Source organism: Gymnoscopelus braueri, assembly GCF_963280865.1.
Source record: "Gymnoscopelus braueri genome assembly, chromosome: 15".
Taxonomy (NCBI): Eukaryota; Metazoa; Chordata; class Actinopteri; order Myctophiformes; family Myctophidae; genus Gymnoscopelus; species Gymnoscopelus braueri.
Genome location: NC_137620.1, coordinates 8340326 through 8363140, shown reverse-complemented (window position 1 = coordinate 8363140; position 22815 = coordinate 8340326). Strand labels below are relative to the sequence as shown.

Below are 22815 nucleotides of genomic sequence, written 5' to 3'. Positions count from 1 at the left end.
TGTAACTCTACTGTCATATGTTTAGGGCAGTGACGATTATGTCTTAGCCCGTTTAGACCAGTTTTATCCTACACGTCTTTTTACCGTTCAATCCGGGACAGCATCTGTGTCACATGTATATGTGTATGTATATATATATAGAAACATTATTATTGTATTTTTTATTTGAATACAAATTGTGGGTTCTAGAAGGCGTTTTTATAATCGGCCTCGAGTCTAAGGGTTAAGTGTGTTGTAAAGAGGTTGATCATATCAAATACCAAGGAAGAACAACTCAAATCATAAAGGTAGAAATGGACGTAGATGGAGATTATGAAAACATTGAGCTCCAAGAGGAAGATGGTATAAACTTCGAGGATGAGACCACGACTACAGCAAGAACAATTCAAGGAGAAATGGCTGTCGAAGGGCATTATGAACAGCTTGATCTCCAAAAGATAGACGATGCAATCTATGAAGATCTTCAGACCAAGACAAAGAAGGAGAACGATCTACAGAAGATATTGCAGTCTGGTAAGAATGTTACTAAAACTACAACACACACACACACTAGAGCCCCGCACAGGCCGAAAATGTGGGCCCTAGCCCGGCCCTGGTCCATGGAATTCAGCCCAGCCCGGCCCCTGGCCCGATAGGTGCCAAAATTTTACAGCTCGAGCCCGGCCCAAAGCCCGATACCTTTTTATGTATATATTATTATTAATTAATTATTTTCGAGCGTGCGCTTTCACGCGCAGCAGCTGCGCTCTGATACAAACAAACCCACTAGAATTCAAGAACACATACATACAAAGTACTTGTAGTTGTAGTTTTATTAAACATAACTATAAATATTAGCTACTATGGTGCGTTAATGGCATGCGTTAAATTGCACGCCAAAATAAAGCAGCACGAGGCAACTTTTCCTTTATCTTCTGGCTGTCCATCGTTCAACAACTGTGTGTGTGGCTTTTTGTGTGTGCGCTGCAGTGGTGGGAAAAGTACTCAATTTTGTTTTACTTAAGTAAAAGTATCAATACTGCAATGTAGAAATACTCTGTAAAAGTCCAGAATTCAAAATGTACTTGAATAAAAGTACAAAAGTATTCGTATAAAAGTAAAAGTATTCATTATGCAGAATGTCCCATTTCACAGTTTTCACAAGTTTAAAAATAAATCTTTTGAAGAGCTTGTAGATCTGCTATTTTCAAATGACAGAAATGTATATAGGGCTCAATTGGTTACTGTATGTTTTGTAATAATAATCAAAATCTACAAAGTAACTATAACTAAAGTTTTCAAATAATTGTAGTGGAGTAAAAGTAGGCCTACAATATTGTCTCTGAGATGTAGTGGAGTAGAAGTTAAAGTATTGAAATTTGAAATCCTCCAGTAAAGTGAAAGTACCTCAAAATTGTACTTACGTACTGTACTTGAGTGAATACTTAGTTACTTTCCACTACTGGTGCGCTGCTGTGCTGTGTGGTGTTGTTGTCACTTGACTAGCAGCGTGCAGCAGCTGCAGGCTAGGAGGCTAGCCTAGCGCACATGCTGAGACATGACCACAATGGTCTAGGGTGAAATTCACTGCGCAAAATGTTTTTACCTTATTAATAGGGGTCTTTGAGCCCGAACCCGGCCCTGGGTCCGATGGTGAAATACAGAAACGGCCCTAGCCTGGCCCATATTGACGGGCCAGGACAGGCCCTGGTCGGGTCCCAACGGGCCCGCAGGGCCCTAACACACACGCACACACACATTTGTATTTAAGTACTGTTGTGAGGACATCAGAATTAAATCATCTCAGCACAACCTCCTTTTTTGCATTTGTGTGTGTGTGTGTGTGCGTGCGTGCGTGCGTGCGTGCGTGCGTGCGTGCGTGCGTGCGTGCGTGCGTGCGCGGGTGGTGTTGTGGTGTGGCGTGCGTGCGTGCGTGCGTGCGTGCGTGCGCGTTTGGCTGAGTGGGTGGGTGTATGAGTGGGTGGGTGTATGAGTGGGTGGGTGTATGAGTGGGTGTATGAGTGGGTGGGTGTATGAGTGGGTGTATGAGTGGGTGGGTGTATGAGTGAGGGAGAGATATGCATGTATGGTGTGACCGAAAAAGAGATGTCACGGCTAAAACCTAAATGCGTATTGTATTGAGAAAACAATCCCTTGTCCCTCGTTGATTTTTGTTTGATGTCTATGTCTATGGTTTTGCATTGTCAAGAAGCATGTTGTACCTTGTATTCATTCACTCAATAAAAATAAATACAAATAATAAGCATTGGAGCACCACTCTATCTCTGTAAGTCAACTTTCAAAACAATGTTTTATTTATTAATATTAATATTATTGAATTAAGTTGAATGTAGTGGTCCTCATTCCTTAGTTGAAATAGATCTTTTACCACTGGTGAACTCATTAATGCCTGCCAATAACGCATATATGCGTTCTTTAGAATCCATCACTTGCCTAATCTGAGTTCCCAGAAGTTTTCGCCAGCTCTGGCGAGGAACTTCTGGGCCAGAGCCCTGGTATTTGTGGGCGGGATGTAACTTACGCTCAGAATCTGAGCGGACACGCCTCTTACCGGTCTGAGAGCTGTGCAACTCGTCTAAAAAGTTCCTGTTCCGGCTCCTGAGTACTTTTTTTTCAATGAAAAATCTCTGGCAGGCAACAGCTAAAAATCTGAAATAATTCTGGCAGTCAATCGGTTAAACTGTGTTAGAGAGTATTCAACTCTCATGGTCACATGGTGTTGGTGAGAGGAGGGATGTGGCCAGAGACAAAGTGCTGAACACCAAGTGCATTTGCAATGATATTGATATCAATGGAGTAATAAGAAGGACACGCAGATTATTCTGTGTGTCTAAATTAAGTTATACTTTATTGCATCCCCATGAGTAAATTCACCCTCTAATGGCTAATAATAACCAATAAATATCATATATGAATACCATCATTTTTTCTTAAATTTTGCCTTTTTACAATATTCAGCTTGGAGATCTCGTCTTACTGGGTTTATAAAAACAACATTATTGGGGATTCTTAATCAAATCTATGGATTTTATCGGAATTCTTGTGCTTGAAAAATGTAATCTGATCTCACTCCCTCCTTTTCCCCCACTGTGTGTGTGTGTGTGTGTGTGTGTGTGTGTGTGTGTGTGTGTGTGTGTGTGTGTGTGTGTGTGTGTGCGTGCGTGCGTGCGTGCGTGCGTGTGTGTGTGTATACTATGTCCTCCAGGCATAAGACGGTACATGTGTGTTGCGGTCAGTTCTGGATTGCTTTGTGGTCTTCTAGCGCTCTTCAGAATTGGAGCACCACTCTATCTCTGTAAGTCAACTTTCAAAACAATGTTTTATTTATTAATATTAATATTATTGAATTAAGTTGAATGTAGTGGTCCTCATTCCTTAGTTGAAATAGATCTTTTACCACTGGTGAACTCATTAATGCCTGCCAATAACGCATATATGCGTTCTTTAGAATCCATCACTTGCCTAATCTGAGTTCCCAGAAGTTTTCGCCAGCTCTGGCGAGGAACTTCTGGGCCAGAGCCCTGGTATTTGTGGGCGGGATGTAACTTACGCTCAGAATCTGAGCGGACACGCCTCTTACCGGTCTGAGAGCTGTGCAACTCGTCTAAAAAGTCCGACGAGAGGCAAACAGCAGTACACAACAATGGCGGCCGAAATTTCTCAAGGGGAAATTGCTTCCCGTCGATCCTATTTAGATGCAACACCCACTGCATGTGGATCCCGCCCCCTTTTCTTCATTGGCTGTTGATTTGAATCACAACGCAGTGGCCGCGCCCCTGCTGTCCAAGCTCCGACGCAATGCCTCCCAGACTATCACTTGCCTGCCAACATTTGTTTTTTCTTTTTCTTTAGAGATACGATTTTTTGAAGATCTAGACTCCTATCCACTTCCTTGTTAACTTAAAACTTAAAAATTATGTATCTCGGCTCCTGAGTACTTTTTTTTCAATGAAAAATCTCTGGCAGGCAACAGCTAAAAATCTGAAATAATTCTGGCAGTCAATCGGTTAAACTGTGTTAGAGAGTATTCAACTCTCATGGTCACATGGTGTTGGTGAGAGGAGGGATGTGGCCAGAGACAAAGTGCTGAACACCAAGTGCATTTGCAATGATATTGATATCAATGGAGTAATAAGAAGGACACACAGATTATTATGTGTGTCTAAATTAAGTTATACTTTATTGCATCCCCATGAGTAAATTCACCCTCTGCATTTGACCCACCCTTACTATTGGGAGCAGTGGTCAGCCACTGAGCAGAACCCAGGGACCAGCTCCAGCTCTAAGGCCAGTGCCTTGCTTTAAGGGCACTGAAAGGAGTTTGTATAACATGCATGTGTTTTGGTGTGGGAGGAAACACAAGTGAACACTGGGAGACCATACAAACTCCCCATAGAAACACCCCATCTGTTTTGAGCGTGTGTTTTGTAAATACATTTTTGTATATTATTTACTTATGAATAATAGCCTATTATATGGCTTGCTTGATATGTCATTTTGAAGACTTACAATTTGTTTTAAATCACGCAATTTGAAAATGTCCTCACAGATCAGTCCCACATGGTGGAGAGAGACCAATGGAACAACAACCTGACTGTAGAGCGAGTCAAATTACAGACCAGTTTTGACCAGTTGAACCACCTGACTAAACAGAAAGAGCAGCTACAGACCAGTTCTGACCAGTTGATGACTAGATATATCCACCTGACTAAACAGAAAGAGCAGCTACAGAACAGTTCTGACCAGTTGATGACTAGATATAACCACCTGACTAAACAGAAAGAGCAGCTACAATACAGTTCTGACCAGTTGATGACTAGATATAACCACCTGACTAAACAGAAAGAGCAGCTACAGACCAGTTTTGACCAGCTCTGCAGCAGACAGAGCTGTGGTGAGTGAGACATCACTATTTCTTCATTGTTATATCTTGTTGTTCATAATATATTACAAAATAAATAACAACAAATGGCTAACTTTATTTGTTGTTGTTAGAATCACCTGGATGGCAGAAATTTGACAGAGGTTGTTATTACATCTCTACTGAGAAGAAAACCTGGGAGCAGAGCAGACAGTGGTGTAGAGGCAACCAATCAGACCTGATTGTCATAAAGAGCAAAGAAAAACAGGTAGTGTGTGTGTGTGTGTGTGTGTGTGTGTGTGTGTGTGTGTGTGTGTGTGTGTGTGTGTGTGTGTGTGTGTGTGCGTGTGCGTGTGTGTGTGTGTGTGTGTGCGTGTGTGTGTGTGTGTTTGTGCATGCTTGTATGTTTGCATGTGTGCATGGCTTCATGCATGTGTGCATACACATGTGTACGTTGTATCATATTTCACTTATTGAGACAAAAATATAATCAGTAACCAGTAGCTTTTCTGTCCAGGACTTTGTTGCCAGTTTCAACAAGAGGATATGGTTGGGTTTGACCGACAGAGACAGAGAAGGATCATTCCGGTGGGTGGGTGGAACTCCACTGACCACACCAACGTAAGACTGATAATCCTCATTTTACCATATCTCCATATTTTGACTTTTTATACTTCTTTACAAATTAACGCCTTCATTATACAAGACTGTCGCACAGCACAAAAGTAGTGAAAATAGCAGATTTACAAGCCAAAATGTTTTTTTAAATTATAATTAAAAGGAATGGTTTTGGCACCTGGGTTTCCACCCAACAGCAACAATATGGAATATGAAGAAAAACAGTAAAAGTAATAAGTAACATGTAAGTAATATAAAGGCCAACACACACTGGCGGCGCACGCTGAGCGTCAAAACAGCCGCCCCCATTATTTTCAATGAACCTACCCCACACCGGCGCGTCAGACGCGAGCAGGCGCACGTTCACGCCTCGCCCGGCGCTCCGATACGCCGCTGTTCTATTCCCAGGCGTCGCCGTGTGTGATGTACAATTGAAAATAAATATGAACAAGACTGTTAATGCATTAAATTAAACGACTGCCTGCATGGGGAGGGATGGTTCAATATTGTGTCCACGTGTTGGGCATTTAGGCTATCAATAAATCATTTATTTTCTGCTATTAGCCTATAACTACCGCCATCATTTAGATTCTAATAATTCAAGGCCATAATGTTTCAAAAAACGAGAGGCTGTTATTTAAAGTAAGCGTTTATTTACTTGACAATGTCACATTCATGGTTAAAATGAATTGTTGTTTACTGTGTTGCTTTAATCATTATGCTGAAATCCTGCGTCCCATATGACTGCAAGGGGCTGCAAATGTTTGGCCATAAAGACCCCAATGTTTTAGTTATGAGTTTGATCTGTCTGATAATATCATCTGCTTGAAGACGCTGTTTAAATGCTATGGGGAGGTGTTCTTTCCTACCCAACTCTCTCCTCCTTGCTCTGTCATCAGCCACTGGGAGGATTTCTGCATAAAAGATATATATAACTACAATATATGCCTCTGTACAATATTTGTAAAAGTAATTTGACAAATTGCAGAGGAGGTTCTTCCTTAGCCTACTGGTAGTTAAGTGTGCGTGCAAAGTTTCAAGCCGATCGGTTCAGCGGTGCCAGAGATTAGCTGCTCACAGACTCACAGACAGACAGACAGACAGACAGACAGACAGACAGACAGACAGACAGACAGACAGACAGCACGGTGCAGACAGACACACTCACAGGGGTGGAAACATAAGCCCCGCCCCCAGTCGTTCTGGCCTGGCGGATATATCATTTGAGGTCATGATTAAAACACAAATTATTTAGAATGAAAAATCCTTCCTTATAAAGGTATGGTAATGACTTAAATGTACCTACTTGCAGGTTCTGGCGATCTGGTGAGCCTAATAACCGTGGAGATGAAGACTGTGTTGAGTTTTATGATGGGTCTGATCCTAACGTTCGTGGTAGAGGATGGAATGACCTATCGTGTTCTATTTCTAAAAACTGGATCTGTGAGAAGGTGTTGTGCTGAAATAATCATTTTCACAATGTAGTACTATAGCTGGTGTGTTGGTACAGCTACATGATGGCTGTGTATGCATCATGTGGTAGTTAGTGTGTTTGCTTTGGTTTGTCTGCCTTGCAGTTCTACCCAATATGCATTGTAGATGTTCCCTTACAATTTATATCAATATTTTCATTATTAAAGGTAGGGTACAGTAAGTTATTTTCTTTAGTTAAAGTAAGTGTTAAATAGCACTATATTCTGATAGCACTCATTGCAATAGAGTGTTTGTTCAGTAACAGGAGTCTTCATGTCTCTCCAGCTCCTTATTAAACAGAACATGCATTTTCAGGTCAGGATACCAATTTTATCCAATCAGGAAAGAGAACTAGACAGGAAACAGATTAAACAAGTGAAATTGGGACTGATGACACAAATAAATGAGAAGACAAAATTGGAACACCATTAGTAGGCATTTCATTTCATTTCATTTTCCATTTAACCATCTTATTGATTGACTTTTTGGGATGCCATCATGCCATGGTGAAAGTGGTTGGCTTTTCAAAGAATTGTATTCTGAGCTTCACGTTTTGTATAAAAGCTTATAAATATACAAATAAAGTTTATTACAATTATTATTATTGTTATTGTCTATGTCTTATACAGAATATGATGGGATTATTGGAATAATAATTTAGCAACCAGGATATGTATTCAATTATATATAGCACAAACACACACACACACACACACACACACACACACACACACACACACACACACACACACACACACACACACACACACACACACACACACACACACACACACACACGCACACGCACACACAGAAGGAATAGAAACGTCTTACTAAGTCAAAAGTTCTGTTGAACTTCTTCTTAGGAGGACGTTGCGTAAAACGTAATTTTTTCCTATTCATTTAGACATCTCTGTAACCTTATTGAGCAATAACATGTTAGACTATGTCCAGTATAGAAAACTTGTATTTCAATTCAATCTTTATTTCAGACTCAAGGTCCATATCACAAACAGAATGACAAAAACACAATGATCAAAATAATAATAAAAAAACTAAACTAAAGAAGAACATAAAAACAGTCCAACTACAGCTGTTGCGCCAATGTCTCCAAATCATGGAAGAGAACCGAGTAGAACTCTTCATAGGGTTAATTAAAATCTTAATAACATGATTGTCAGACTCTTCAAGACGACATAAGAATTTGTACATTCAATTTCTTAAAAGGGCTTGACAGGTAGGTACCCCCAAGTTAACAAACAGCTGGCTGGCACTGTGCCATCTTACCCTCACCAGCAACCATAAAGCATCATTGTATGCAACTTTTTGTTTTTGCATGCTGCTAGCCTTGTAGTTACTCCACAGGTGAGCCGTATACAACGGTGTACAGAAAGCTTTAAAAAGTGATACCTTGACATCTACAGAGCATTTGTGAAATTTGCATTAGTATGTTTGCCTGGGCATACAGTTTGCAGCGTTGTCTATGGATGTCTTTGTCATCTGAGAGATCATCAGAGATACAGTGACCAAGGTACTTAATCTCACTGCACACAATAAGAATGTTGCTACTGAGAATAAAATTAGGGAATACAGCCTTTTTATCCTCTTTACTTCGCACAGTCATGATGCTACTCTTCTTGGCGTTATACTTAATATGAAAATCAATGCCATACTGGGAACAAAACCTCAGAAGCTGTTGTAAGCCTGCACTGTACGGTGAAAAGATAATTAAATCATCCGCGTACATAAGATGGTTGACAACAGAATCACCTACTGTATGACATAGCCAGTTTTTGTTGCGCAGCTTTCTGGCAAGTGAGTCAGCCCTCATTGTGTCCTAATTTTTTTTTTAATGAAGCGGACAGCATACTTATATTTGGAATTAGTGGCCTGTTTCTGTTCAAACATAGACCCCTGTCTCGGCCTTCCTGAATCTGACCATACTTTAAAAGCGTCTCTAGCAGCAGTGTGTAGCTCAGTCACATGTTCATTCCAACCAGGTTTGATCCTATACTCCTTTTTCTTACCCTTGTAAAGACCCTTACTTGAGGCATTTAAAACATCAATAATAAAATCATAAGTAGAACATAAATCTCTACCATGTTGCTCATTTTTACAGATGGTGTCACTGCACTGCATGGCTTCTCTTGGAAGTACAACAGTACAACAGAGTCTAATGATTTGTCAGTAAGTGAGGTATAGTGATTAATATCCTTCTCACATAACTTAGACCAATCCAGCCTCCCTGTGTATGTTTTATTGTCATCCACAGATAGAACTGGAATATTTTCAACATTTAGGGTCAATACAATCGGAATATGATCTGTGGTGGCCAACTCATAACAGATGTCTATGCTGTCCAGAGAAGCGTGTGCATCAGCTGTGCATATACAGTGATCTAGCCAAGACACAGTATGCCATGCTTCACTAATAAATGTATAGCTTTTCTCAGGTAGTAGAGATTTACTTGACAATATAAGATTATTATCATTACTAAATTGCAGTAAACATTTTCTAAACAGAGATTTATCATCCGATATGTCAGCATTCAAGTCACCAACTACATAAACACAGGTTGTGGCATTGTCCTTAATGAATGCATTAACAAATGCCATTCTATTGCGATATTCATCTTAATTTTGGTATGATTCATAAGGTGTGTAAATATTTACAATAATAAATGACCTATTTTCATACTTGATCTCTATACCAATGGCCCAGTTGACATCTAATCTTACCACTGTAACCAGAGGATCATATTTACTGTTCCAGAGAATCGCCACACCACCCGGGATTTCTACCATGTGCTATTCTATCACAGAGATCAGTAGTAGACTCTCCAACTCCATGAAAATTAGCATGTAGTGTATTCAGCCTTTCCAGGTCTTGTTTAGGTAACCATGTCTCTTGTAAGCACACAATGTTACATTCCTCCAAAAGTTTATCCACAACCAGCCGCCTCGCTTTGTCCCCAGCACTGTGCCCCACACGTAGGCCACGCGTGTTATATGACACCACCCACATCCTACTGTTTATGTACTACGGGCATTTACATCAACAGATGAATGATCCCCTGTTGTACAGGAGTGATCACATCGTTTGTAGCAGTGCTATCGCCCGCAAGCGATAGCACCACTAGTAGCAGACCGTCTTGGCTCATAATACAATTATTTACTTACAATTAATTACTTACAATTAGTGACACTCGGGGGAGGGTTTTTTTTTAGGTTACATTTAGAAGATGTAAATATAGCCTTTATTTATATGCAAATATAACCACTCAATGTCACCCAAAATCAGTTTACACAGCTGTTGCGTCGTGTAGCAACCGATCCACTTCCGGCTGCGTCAAATAAATAATTGTATTGTGTGAGCTTGTACATCTGCTATTTTCAAAGGATTTTTATTCATTTGAAAACTTGTGAAATGGGACCTTCTGCTTAACGAGTACTTTTACTTTAGGTATTTTAAGTACATTTTGATACCAATACTTGGGCTACGTAGGATACTTTTACTCAAATTTGAATTCTGGACTTTTACATGTTACAGAGTAGGCCTATTTCTACATTGCAGTATTGGTACTTTTACTTAAGTAAAACATTTGAGTACTTTTTCCACCACTGATGCGTATACTACTTCATGTGAGATGTGACAAGTGGGTTAATTAACGAGAAAACATCTGAGAAACCTGAGCATGTGAGCGTCTCTGAGTAGACGTGATTACTGACCCGTCAATCAACGTGCGCGCAACAGTGAGCTGTGACAGAACATCAACATTAACATATAATTACAACATGTAATAATAATGATAATAATAATAATAACTGACTTTGCGTTAACATCCCTATGACGTGTAAATGTGTAGCTATCTTAAAATGAATAGGCTATATGTAGCAGGGGGGGCTTTTTAAAGGGAATAATAATAAAATATACAATGCCTACTAGACTACGCCACCTTTTTCTAGAGGGAAGGTCCTCTTTAACAATGCAATGCACAAGTTTGTTTAACCAAGGATGAGCATGGAAATAAGACATAGAATGATTTTAAAAAGACTGTTTATTCTTTTCCCTTCATAAACATCCTTCATGAACATACATATTCAAGCTTGTAAAATGCACACTGGACTAAAACCCAACAATCATATAAATAACCAACACATACAATACCATATATTGGACTGGCGTAACAGAGGAGGAGAAGGAGCACAGCAGCATGGAATAAGGGCATACTTTGTACCATACTTACTAATTCACCAGGCGGCCTATATGCCGATAAATTTAGAAAAGCCATGCCTTCCAGCTCTTGTCCTCCTCAGGTACACCAACCTTACAGCAAGCTAGGGGATCTCCTGAATGAAAGCAGCCCAGTCCTTTTATCTCCTGTGACAATAAACCCCACCCTTAATTTGAAACAAGGAGCACCTGGCTGATGCTGCCATAGTAACAGGTCTACCTGGTTACATATACATACTGTAATTGCTTGGGTAATAAGATAAGGTACGGTAGACCTTTATAATGAATGTGAACCTATGACTAATGAACTGAACTAGAGAAAAGTCATATAGACACAGAGCTTATCCTCCACTACCAGATGCATAATTGATGTTATTTTCAGCCCTATACCTACCATATCAAATCACAATGTTATGCTACATGATAATACCTTTCAGTATTATGCTACTGTAGAAGTAGCCTGCCATTTCTATTGTTGTTCATATGGAATACAGCCTGATTTTGAAGCTTTGCTACTAGTTTGGTATAAATGATACCCTAGTCTAGTAGGTTTATCTAACAAGTTATATAATCATCTAATAGTTATATGCAGGTAGCAAACAACTGGTAGCCCAACAACTGTTAAATTAATCTGCTGCTTTTCAGAACATGATGTCACTGCTCAGATTATTAAGTTTTGAAGTTATTAAATCGTCCTGCACCACACCTACCCCTCAAGTGCATCAGCAGTCCCAACAGTGCCATCTACTCAAGTTGATACCAGCTACCACTCATTATTAGTGAAATATATAACATTTTTTACTATATCAGTACTTTGTGTCATTTTAGCTATTTATTCATTCATTATCCCACACATTTTCAAATGTGTCGGATAAACAATAGTTGATCTACAAGCTTACAACACATTGCGATGCAACGTGTTGTGAGCTTGTAGATCGGTTAATTTCGCAATGAACACGTTTGAAATCCACTGAATATAAAATGAGGTGATGATTAAAAAACTAATATTTACAGTGAAAAACCATCCTTGTAGGGGGTGCCCGCTGGCCTAGTGGTCCAGGCGCATACCACATACGTTGGTAATCCAGCTTGACAGCGTGTCAAGCTCCCGATCTTGATGACCTTTGCTGTGTGTCACCCCCCCCCCCCCATCTCTTCCCCATGTTGCTGTCATCCTACTTTCCTATCAATTAAGGCAGAAAAAGCCCCCAAAAATATCTTAAAAAAAAAAAAAAAATCCTTGTTAAAGTATTGTAATAATTATATGTTGCTACTTCTACAGGTACTGGAGGTCTAGTCAGCCTAATTTTGAACGCAATGACCCTACTGAAGGCTAGTACCTTATGACATTCATTTTCACTTTTTTTTTATTTTTGAGCGGTGTAGCCGCTCCTATAAGTGGGGTTGGGACCCATGACCCATCCGTCGTGAAAATGTGTCTTTCGCTGTACTGTGATTGGCTGATAAGTATTCAAACCCTTTGCTCAGTACTGTGATTGGCTAGCGAGACGCATGATGAAATTCATAACCTAGCACCACGCACTTCAAAAAAACTACTTTTTTTTAAAGTGAGCTTCCATCACTGTGATGACCACTGTTCTAAATAACACCGCTCACTTCACACTGGGTGTGATTTTTGGGCGGTGTAGCCGCCCCTATAAGTGGGGTTGGGACATCTCATTAGTATTAGTTTCCTGCACTGTGATTGGCCCAGCTGGCCCAGTTAGCTGTACTGTGATTGGCTGACTCTATTGGCTGACTCTATTGAGCACTGTGATTGGCTAGCGAGACACATGATGACATTAATAACCTATAAATAAGATTATGGACATCCAAAAAAATTTTTTTTTGAAGTGAGCTTCCATCACTATGATGACCAATAAAGATTATTTTCAATAAATGTATTTCTTTTTTGAAGTGAGCTTCCATCACTATGATGACCACTGTGATGACCACACCGCCCACTTCACACTGGGTGTGATTTTTTATGTTTTTTGGGGGGTTTTATGACCTGAATTACACCCAAAAAATCTGAACTTTGAACATTCAGTGGATTTTCTGTGGTGTGGGGTTTTCTGAATAATTAGGCTGAAAAGTAATCTGAGCTTGGCCCTTCGGCAGTGAGGTCACAGCCGATTAATCCCGCCCACTCTCCTCCTCGCCCCTCCCCTCCCCTATCCTTTCCTTTGGGGGGGGGCGGAGCAGAGGCGATGATTGACAGGCAAAATCCCTCACTAGCGACACCCGCAGGCAAAGATTGCTTTTTTCATTGCAGTTGAAAAGGCTTTAGAAATGTGACAGAAAAACACCTGCCATGGATCAATGGAGTGGAATTTTTGGTTAAAAGTTTCTATACACGTTTGAAGGACCATGACAAAGACTTTTAATGTGTGGCAAAACTGAACGTCATGAAACCTTTAATGCAGAATCAGACTGTGTTGAGTATTATGATGGGTCTCATTCTTTTGCTTCTAACAAAGGATGGAACGACATAACGTGTTCTAAACATTAGATCTACTGGATCTGTGAAAGAGATCATCACAATGTATCAGATAGCTGGTGTGTTGGTACAGCTACATGATGGCTGTGTTTACATGTGGTAGTTTGTGTGTTTGCTTTGGTTTGTCTGCCTTGGAGTTCTACCCAATATGCACTGTAGACATTATATTACAATTTATATTCATGTTTTCATTATTTAGTTAAGGGGAGCCTATAGAATGTGAATAATATTAATCTAACAGCAATCTGTTCCATTTTAATACCATGTTTCATGTAGATTAATATCAGGTTTGTTCTGTCGTATTCTTAAAACAGTGCAAGAGAAGTTATGCATCTATTTCTCACCTGTATTAAGCATTTTATTGGCCATTTAACTTTCTTATTGATTGATTATGTGCTTTACATAACCACTTAAGCCCTAGTTTATACTTTGGCTATTAGAAAATAGCAGATCTACAAGCTCATTGCAATGTGTTGTGAGGTTGTAGATCTGCTACCGGACCACAATGAAAACAAGCCCCTAGGGATGTGTGTGTTATCCTTTTAGCATCATTGTAAAATCATACCACTGTACTATTTGCAAACTGTCAATAAATCAAATGCTATTTTCATTTTTGGTTAAGATTTTCCTCTTAATTTACACTTTTTCTAATATGTTTCTATTACATTATAAACACACTCAATGCTCTCATAAATTATGTTTATAATCATGCAAGACAGCATAATATCGCCGTTTATAAAGTATAGGTTGTGGGCATATTGCAGATTATATATAAATATTATTCTCAGGTTGCATTATTATTATCTTTTAACTCTGAAATCAGAAGAACGTTTGTACTAATGTGAGCCATTCATCTCTCATGGAGCATTGAGCTTTGTTAACAACATGGAAATGCTAGAAGTACTCTAGCACCACCTTGTGGTGGGTGAATGTTTCACTGCTAGATGAAACGGAGTTTAGAAGGTTTACTCAAACAGAAGTTGAACAGTACTTATAGTTTAATAGAACACCTGGTAGGCTGTGCTGAGAGGACATATTATTGATTATACATCAGCAGTACTTATAGTTTAATAGAACACCTGGTAGGCTGTGCTGAGAGGACATATTATTGATTAGTGAAAACTAAACTGCATGAGAGAGCAGCATGAAATAGAAGATGAAATTCAAAGATTAGAAAACAGTGTCAGTTATCCTCAACTTTCCCCTTTTCCTTTGTGTATTCATATGTTGCAATGTTCAATTTCAAAAACACAATTAAATCGTTAATCGCAATTATTTGTGTGACAATTAATCGTCAAGTAAAATGTGTAATCGTGACAGCCCATCCCATGTGGTCCATGGTCCGCCTGGGGTCTCCTCCCAGCGGGACGAGCCCGGAGGACCTCCCTAGGGAGACTTTACCCATGAAGCATCTGTACTAGATGCCCAAGGAGCAACCACTCTTAATTATAGCTTGAATGTATATACTGTAGCGCCTATCATGAACCCAAGGACCCTTTACATCAAAAACAATGAACAACCAACAAACAAACAACCAAACAAAACAACAGACAACTATTTGCCACAAGCCAAATCTGATTGTATTATGTTGTTAATTAACTAATCTACAGATAATCTACAAGCTCAAAGATATTTGGTGTAGAGGCGGAAATAAAGAACACACCAGTGCCAACTCAGGTCTGTTTTAAGTACAGAGGGTCTAAGTGGTATATAGATCTATTCTAGAGAAATGACACACTGCCTGCAGTACGTGCGGGCAGTGACAAATATCACCCTCCCCGCCCGAGAACACAGGCCAATTGTGTTCATGTAGACACTCCACAAAGCCGGATGCACCATGCTGGATTTGAACCCACAACCTCTGCAGTGGTTGGCAGACACTTCACCACTGCACCACCCGTGTGCCCCTCACAAGACAGAAACCTTGACCTTGACCTTGACCTTTTGAATTAGGAGTGATTTGGGACACAGTCCATGTGTCCGGTAAACTCTGTACATAGACTCACGTACAGTGCCACCTTACTGTTGCATCATCACTATGCCTAAACCTAACCTAAAGCATGTACATTTCCTTTACAAATGAGGGGCTGGGCTAAACACATATAATACTTTCCCCCCTTAACTACAGCATGCAGCATGTGCTCCTGTTTAACCCCTATCGTGACTCAGTGTGTTTGAAAATTGTTCCAGTTCCCCTTTGGACAATTTTCCAATTCTGTACATCAGTTCGCCCACATGCTTCGAAAGCATCTTTGCTCTGCATGATGATATGTAGGTGGAGGTTCAGTGCAGCATACAGTACAACACCATTCTTGTAGGGCAGATTGTTGAATGACAGATACAAATCCACAGCTATGAAAATATCTTGACCTTTTGTTGCTGTGGATAGATTGGCAGTTATAAGAATGCCTTGTTTCAACTCCTCACCGTCAATTTATTGCACATAAACAGATTTTACAGATTTGTCTGACAAAAAAAGGATAGATCCTTAGTATCTTAGTGAACATAGAATAAGTCAATCATTTAATCATAAAAACCTAACATTGAGTCAGAAGTTTAATATGAATAATAAAGGCAAGATCAATTCCAAAGGACTTCTAAAATGACAATTCCTTTTTGCTTTTTCTCGGTTCCCTGTTGGCTGGAAACGTCTTGTCAAATGATCTGTGGTTTCACAGAAAGGGTCTTTCCAAGTTCCCTTTTAGAGGAAACTTACCAAGGTCCACTGCTGGCCATAAGGTTTTGAGATTTAGTTGACTAGACTAGACTAAGACTACACAATTTTCAGAAGACTAAAATAGGACTAAAACTAAATGGTGTGTTTTTCAAAAGACTAAGACTAAATCAAAATGTGTTGTAAAAATTAACACTGACACACACACACACACACACACACACACACACACACACACACACACACACACACACACACACACACACACACACACACACACACACACACACACACACACACACACACAGCTTAGGAATGCAACAAAAACAAAAACGAATCCATGAATTCAAGGCTTCATGGGGTGTGCAATTGATCGAAAATAAGTCATTTTTTGGGTGAACTACTCCTTTAATGTCTCTCCCCTCTTCTCAATAATGTTGTCTCATCTCGTCTCAGTCGCTGTGGTTTAACAGTAGTAATACACTAAACAGGTAAAATGGTAGATGGTGTGTTTATATAGCGCTTTTATCCAAAGAGCTTTACATTCACCCATTCACACACACATTCATACACAGAAGGCGGAGGAAACCATGCATGTCACCAACCTGCTCATCGGGAGCAATTAGGGGTTCAGCGTCTTGCTCAAGGACATTTCGACATCAACTCTGAGAGAGCCTGGGATCGAACTGGGAAACTGGGAAACTCCCATCCGGCCGCTCTACCAGCCACTCTACCCTGAGCCACTGCCACCCAGGTTACACACCTGGACCAAGATAGGAGCCGTGACAACCAAGACTGCTAACAGAACACATTGAACACATTTGTTTTACTACATTGAACCAGAAGTAGCACATCATCATCATCATCATCATCATCATCATCATCATCATCATCATCATCATCACATGATGATAATGATGATGATGATGATGATGATGATGATGATGATGATGATGATGATGATGATGATGATGATGATGATGATGATAAAATACAGAGCCGGCATCATGTTTTTTCTGTCTTTTATTTAGATGTTTCTGTGCTGGTGACGATGTAAATATAGTATATCATCATCTATGCCATATGTTTTCAGTCATGATAGATTATGTCAGACATACCTATACTTATGATTATCTTTGATTCAAAAGCCAAATTCTTCATGTCCTCAACGTATTTTGTTTTGCTTTTCACCAATGTTGTTGAATACCATCATGAGGTCGATTGGGAACACTTGGGAGTGGAGGTCCTTCCTAGCTATAGGCCTACCGAGTGTGTGCGTGCAAAGTTAGCCTGTGTGTGTGTCTGTTTGTGTGTCTTTGTCTGTCTGTCTGTCTGTTTGTGTGTCTTTGTCTGTCTGTCTGTCTGTCTGTCTGTCTGTCTGTCTGTCTGTCTGTCTGTCTGTCTGTCTGTCTGTCTGTGCGTGCGTGCGTGCGTGCGTGCGTGCGTGCGTGCGTGCGTGCGTGCGTGCGTGCGTGCGTGCGTGCGTGCGTGCGTGCGTGCGTGCGTGCGTGCGTGCGTGCGTGCGTGCGTGTAGCAAATTAATTTCTATACATGAACACATTTAAAGGCCCACATTCAGGTTAAACCCTACTCTTCAATTATGTGTAGTTTACATTGTTGGTATTATAATGTCATTATTTATTGTAGACAATTCATGGGTAGGCCTATTTTTCTTTATTGATAGTTGAGTAATTTAGTTGTTACGACAATTGATATTTTTATTCACTTGGATTTCAGGAAGACACCAGATTTAGTTTTTCGCTCCCAACCTGAGAACACGTGTACTGTACTTTCAGGGTTTTGACACAAGATCTGATCCAATGCTGGTGAGGTCTACCATCACCAGACAGTGGAAACCACCACTGCTTTTACATCTCATTATAGACTTATAATCAGAATAATGCAAATATAAGTAAATCATTTAATAATAAAAACCTATAGAATAAGTCAATAATATGAATAATAAAGGCAAGAGTAATTCTGAAGAAAGTGTGAGACTTCTAATATGCTGATGACAGCACAGTTTCATGTACTGTACATAAATACATTATGGTTGACATTTCTGTTCCTTTTTATTTCTTGGAAATCTTATTGTCAGATGATTTGTGGTTTGTCAGAAAGCATCTTTCAAAGTTCTCTTTCTTGCCCATCACTGTTTGTAGGGGGACAAAGCTGTGACCAGTTCCTCTCTTCACACACACGATAAGAGGTGAAATGTCCGTCTTAACTTTAACAACTACTGTAGCTTTATGAGAAAAGACTTTCATGTTGCTAGTTGAGATTTCAGCCATCACTGTGCAGTTGTCCATTCTGCATGGACATTGTATGGCTGTTGTCTCTTAATGTCTATTCCCAAACTCATTCTCAATAATGTTGTCTCATATCGTCTCATTAGCTGTGGTTTAACAGTAGTAATACCCTATAGTACCAGAGCCTTGTATTAGAGAGTTCCGCCAATGAGGGGGCAGAAACAACGCCGGTCACGTGGTTCATGTAAACTGGAAATAGTTACAAGGAGCCGTAGACTTCAATGCATTCCATAAACTTCCGGCACACTGCATTGCGTTGTGAGCTTGTAGATCGGCTATATTCACTAAATACCCCCCAGAAGAGGGATGCTGTGTTCAAGTGGTTAATAGCGAACCCTGGAATTAAGCCTTTGTGTCTCTGTAAATCACTGGCTGCTCTCTCAAATGCTATTCTGATGTCTGTCTGTGGATCTTACTGAGGGTGCAAGTGCTTATTCCTCTTGAAAAATGTCATTCTCTCCACCAATAGTTTCCTGGTGTCATCTTACTGAACTTCATGCTGTCATTGAATACTTTCTTGCCACAAAATGACATATTCTGGCAGATTCCCATTCTGTCCTTCAATAAAAAACTCTGTTAAGGTAACTCTCAAGTTATAGCCTTACTTTCTTAGCACTTTTGCATTTCTCAGAAAAGTGCCATTCATACAAATAATGAGAGTGTAGGTGGTTGAGAGGTCACAGAGGTGAGCCCCCCCCCCCAACCCCCAAGTTAGTTCAATACAAATAAAAGAGAAAGTGAAAAAAAGAAAGGAGAACAAAACAGAAAAAAACACAGTAACTTCTTGGTAAGTGGAAAGTACCTCACAGTTGTACTTCCTCTTATAGGAACACAAAAAAACAAGTCCTTGTGTAATAGGTCTATTCCCGGAAAACACAGTTTTCCTATTAAATTAGACATCTCCTTTGTATAGACTGGCTCAATGCTGTAAAGTTCCTCTCTATTGTCTCCGCCAGGCCGAAAGGCATGGCCGAGACTATGTTTTCCGTCCGTCCGTCCGTCCGTCCGTCCGTCCGTCCGTCCGTCCGTCCGTCCGTCCGTCCGTCCGTCCGTCCGTCCGTCCGTCCTTCTGTGTGTGTGTGTGTGTGTGTGTGTGTGTGTGTGTGTGTGTGTGTGTGTGTGTGTGTGTGTGTGTGTGTGTGTGTGTGTGTGTGTGTGTTTGTGTTTGTGTGTCTCAAGAAAAAGTAATGTTAAGACTTAATGTTTTCAACAAGGCCATGTAATTGATATATGTGTGTACCAGATAACTTTGGCTTGGGGGTCCAAGGCTTGAAACTGTGCTGAGGTAGGTTGAGGGACCCCGCCTGGAACCTGGAGAATAACATAGAGGTAGAAAAGAAGAGGGAGGGAGGGAGGGTTACTGGAAACCATGCACACTGCCAATTTTGAAAGTTGGGTTTCAATACCCCAGAGATTGGCAGGGGAGGAGTTGTCAGCTTGATTGGAGATAGGTGAGTGGTTGACACAGGTTGGCATGGGGTGGAGTTGCCAGTGACTGGTTATAGTTGTGTTTGGTTGTCTTCTCCTTGGTCCAAGCTCCAGAACCTCAGTTGTACCAACTCCATTACAAGCCGGCAATGATAATAACATTATTTGTGAGACAAATACTCACTGTGTGCATGAGTGTGCAACTGTGTATGTGACTGTGTTTAATGAATGCACTTCTATTCATGTGCAAATTAGTGTCAATTAGGCCTATTTGTCATTATTGATAGTACACTAATTAGGATGTTATAATTAACAATTAACAATTAATTATGTATGTTTGGATTCCAGGGAGACACCAGATTTAGCTTCCAGGGTCCCCATCTGAAAAATAACTCATGTTCTAGGTCAGTGTTTTCAGGCACAAGATCTACTTACAGGAAAGATCTACCTTCACCAGACACTGAAAACCACCACAACTTTGATTTCTTATTGTACGGTTCTAATTAGAGTACTGTGAACATAGAATCAGTAAAATGTTTAAAATGTATAATAAAGGCAAGATCAATTCTAAAGAAAGTATGGGACTTCTAAAATGCTGATGACAGAACTTGCAGTTTCATTTACTGTATATAGATTTATATATATGAAATTCTTCACGTCATCAAAGTATTATGTTTTGCTTTATTAACACATTATTTTCTATAAATGAGCACATTTAAATTCAAGGTTTCCATTTGTCTTTATTGATAGTTGAGTAATATAGATGTTACGACAATTCATATTTTTTTAATTATTTGTACATGTTATTGTTTTTATTCACTTGGATTTCAGGAAGACACCTAGATTTAGCTTTTGGGTCCCAACCTGAGAACACGTGTACTGTACTGTCAGGGTTCTGACACAAGATCTGATCCAATGCTGGTGAGATCTACCATCACCAGACAGTGGAAACCACCACTGGTTTCATGTCATTATAGACTTATAATCAGAATAATGCAAATATAAGTAAATCATTTAATAATAAAAACCTATAGAATAAGTCAATAATATGAATAATAAAGGCAAGAGTAATTCTGAAGAAAGTGTGAGTCTTCATGTACTGTACATAAATACATTATGGTTAATATTTCAATTCCTTTTCTTTTTCTTGGAAATCTTATTGTCAGATGATTTGTGGTTTCACAGAAAGCGTCTTTCCAAGTTCCCTTGCTGTGTCCAGTTCCTCTCTTCACACACACGATAGGAGGTGAAGTGTCCGTCTTAACTTTAACTTTAACCATCTTTATGAAAAAAGACTTTCATGTTGCTAGTTGAGATTTCAGCCATCACTGTGCAGCTGTCTATTCTGCATGGACATTGTATGGCTTTTGTCTCTTAATGTCTCTTCCCAAACTCATTCTCAATAATGTTGTCTCATCTCGTCTCATTAGCAGGTAAACAGGTTACACACCTGAACCAAGATATGCTGCCAGGGTCATTCCTGCTGCACTGCACCTCTCCCCTGATATGATTGGATGGGGTTCACATTCAGACCAGCAAACCTGAGCATGATTGGACAACGATTTGGCTTGACTTTTGTCCAGAAAGGCCAGAAAACAGCATGAGTACTGTTTGGAAATACATCACATTTGAGGTGAAATGACAAGGAAAGACAAAGCATACATGAAAGCCCATATACATTACAAGCAATGGGCACATGTGGGATGTGCAATATAGACCTATATACTATTTTTACATGGATTAGTTTAGTCAGTTGACATGTACCTTTAATGTTTGCCTGGTCTGTGATATCATATTTTCTGCTGACAGATACCCATATACAAGCAATACTACAGAGCATTGACAACCAAGATTATCTTTTAGAAACGAATGGACCATTTGTAATTCATGCTGTTGCACACACTTTACAGGGGAGCAAAGTGGCATGTCATTTTATTTTCATCAAACATGCGTTAAAACATGCGTCAAACACAGTTTCAGAATCTTTAAATACTTGTCTGTCATTCAAGTAAGAGCTGAAATTAGTGTGTAAATATTAATGGAATGCGTAAATATCAAGGTTTAGTCCTCCACTGTTTCACAGGAATTAAGTACATTTACTCAAGTACTCTATTTAAGTAATTTTGAGGTATTTTTACTTTACTGGAGTATTTCCAATTAGTACTATTACTTCTAAAGATTTTTTTGGGGCTTTTTTATGCCTTTATTTAGAGAGGGATAAGGAAAGTAGGCTGGCAGGATATGAGGAGAGAGGTGGGGGGGTGACACGCAGCAAAAGTCGTCGGAAACGGGAGTCTAACCCGCGACATGCTGTCAGGCTGGCATCGCAGCCTACGGTGCCTGGACTGTCACACTCCAGGCCTGGCCATTACTTTTACTTCTACTCAAATATTGTACTTTTACTCCTCTACAATTATTTGAAAACCTTAGTTAGTTACTTTGGAAATCTTTATTATGATTAAAAAACATACATTAACCACTTCAGCCCTATATACATTTCGGCCATTTGAAAATAGCCGATCTACAAGCTCACAATGTGTTGCGATGCGACGCATTGTGAGCTTGTAGATCTGCTATTTTCAAAAGATTTTTATACATTTTATAAATTTGAAAGCTTGAAAATGAGTAGGCCTACTTTATACATTTGGTACTTTAAGTATATTTTCATGCCAATACTTTTGTACTTCTACTCAAGTCAGTTTAGAATTCCGGACTTTTT

At 39.7% G+C, this 22815-nt stretch overlaps 1 protein-coding gene across 1 annotated transcript in view; it reads left to right on the top strand.

Moving 5' to 3' along the window:
• Positions 1-286: 286 nt before the first annotated feature.
• LOC308101333 (uncharacterized protein) overlaps positions 287-22815 on the top strand; it is a gene marked incomplete at its 3' end in the record, with an annotated part of 51977 nt that continues 29448 nt past the window's right edge. The window contains exons 1-5 of the mRNA XM_080450757.1: positions 287-513; positions 3206-3295; positions 4550-4894; positions 4996-5129; positions 5379-5482. Coding sequence (XP_080306883.1) covers positions 294-513; positions 3206-3295; positions 4550-4894; positions 4996-5129; positions 5379-5482 — 893 coding nt within the window. The 5' untranslated portion in view covers positions 287-293. The remainder of the gene's footprint in view (positions 514-3205; positions 3296-4549; positions 4895-4995; positions 5130-5378; positions 5483-22815) is intronic.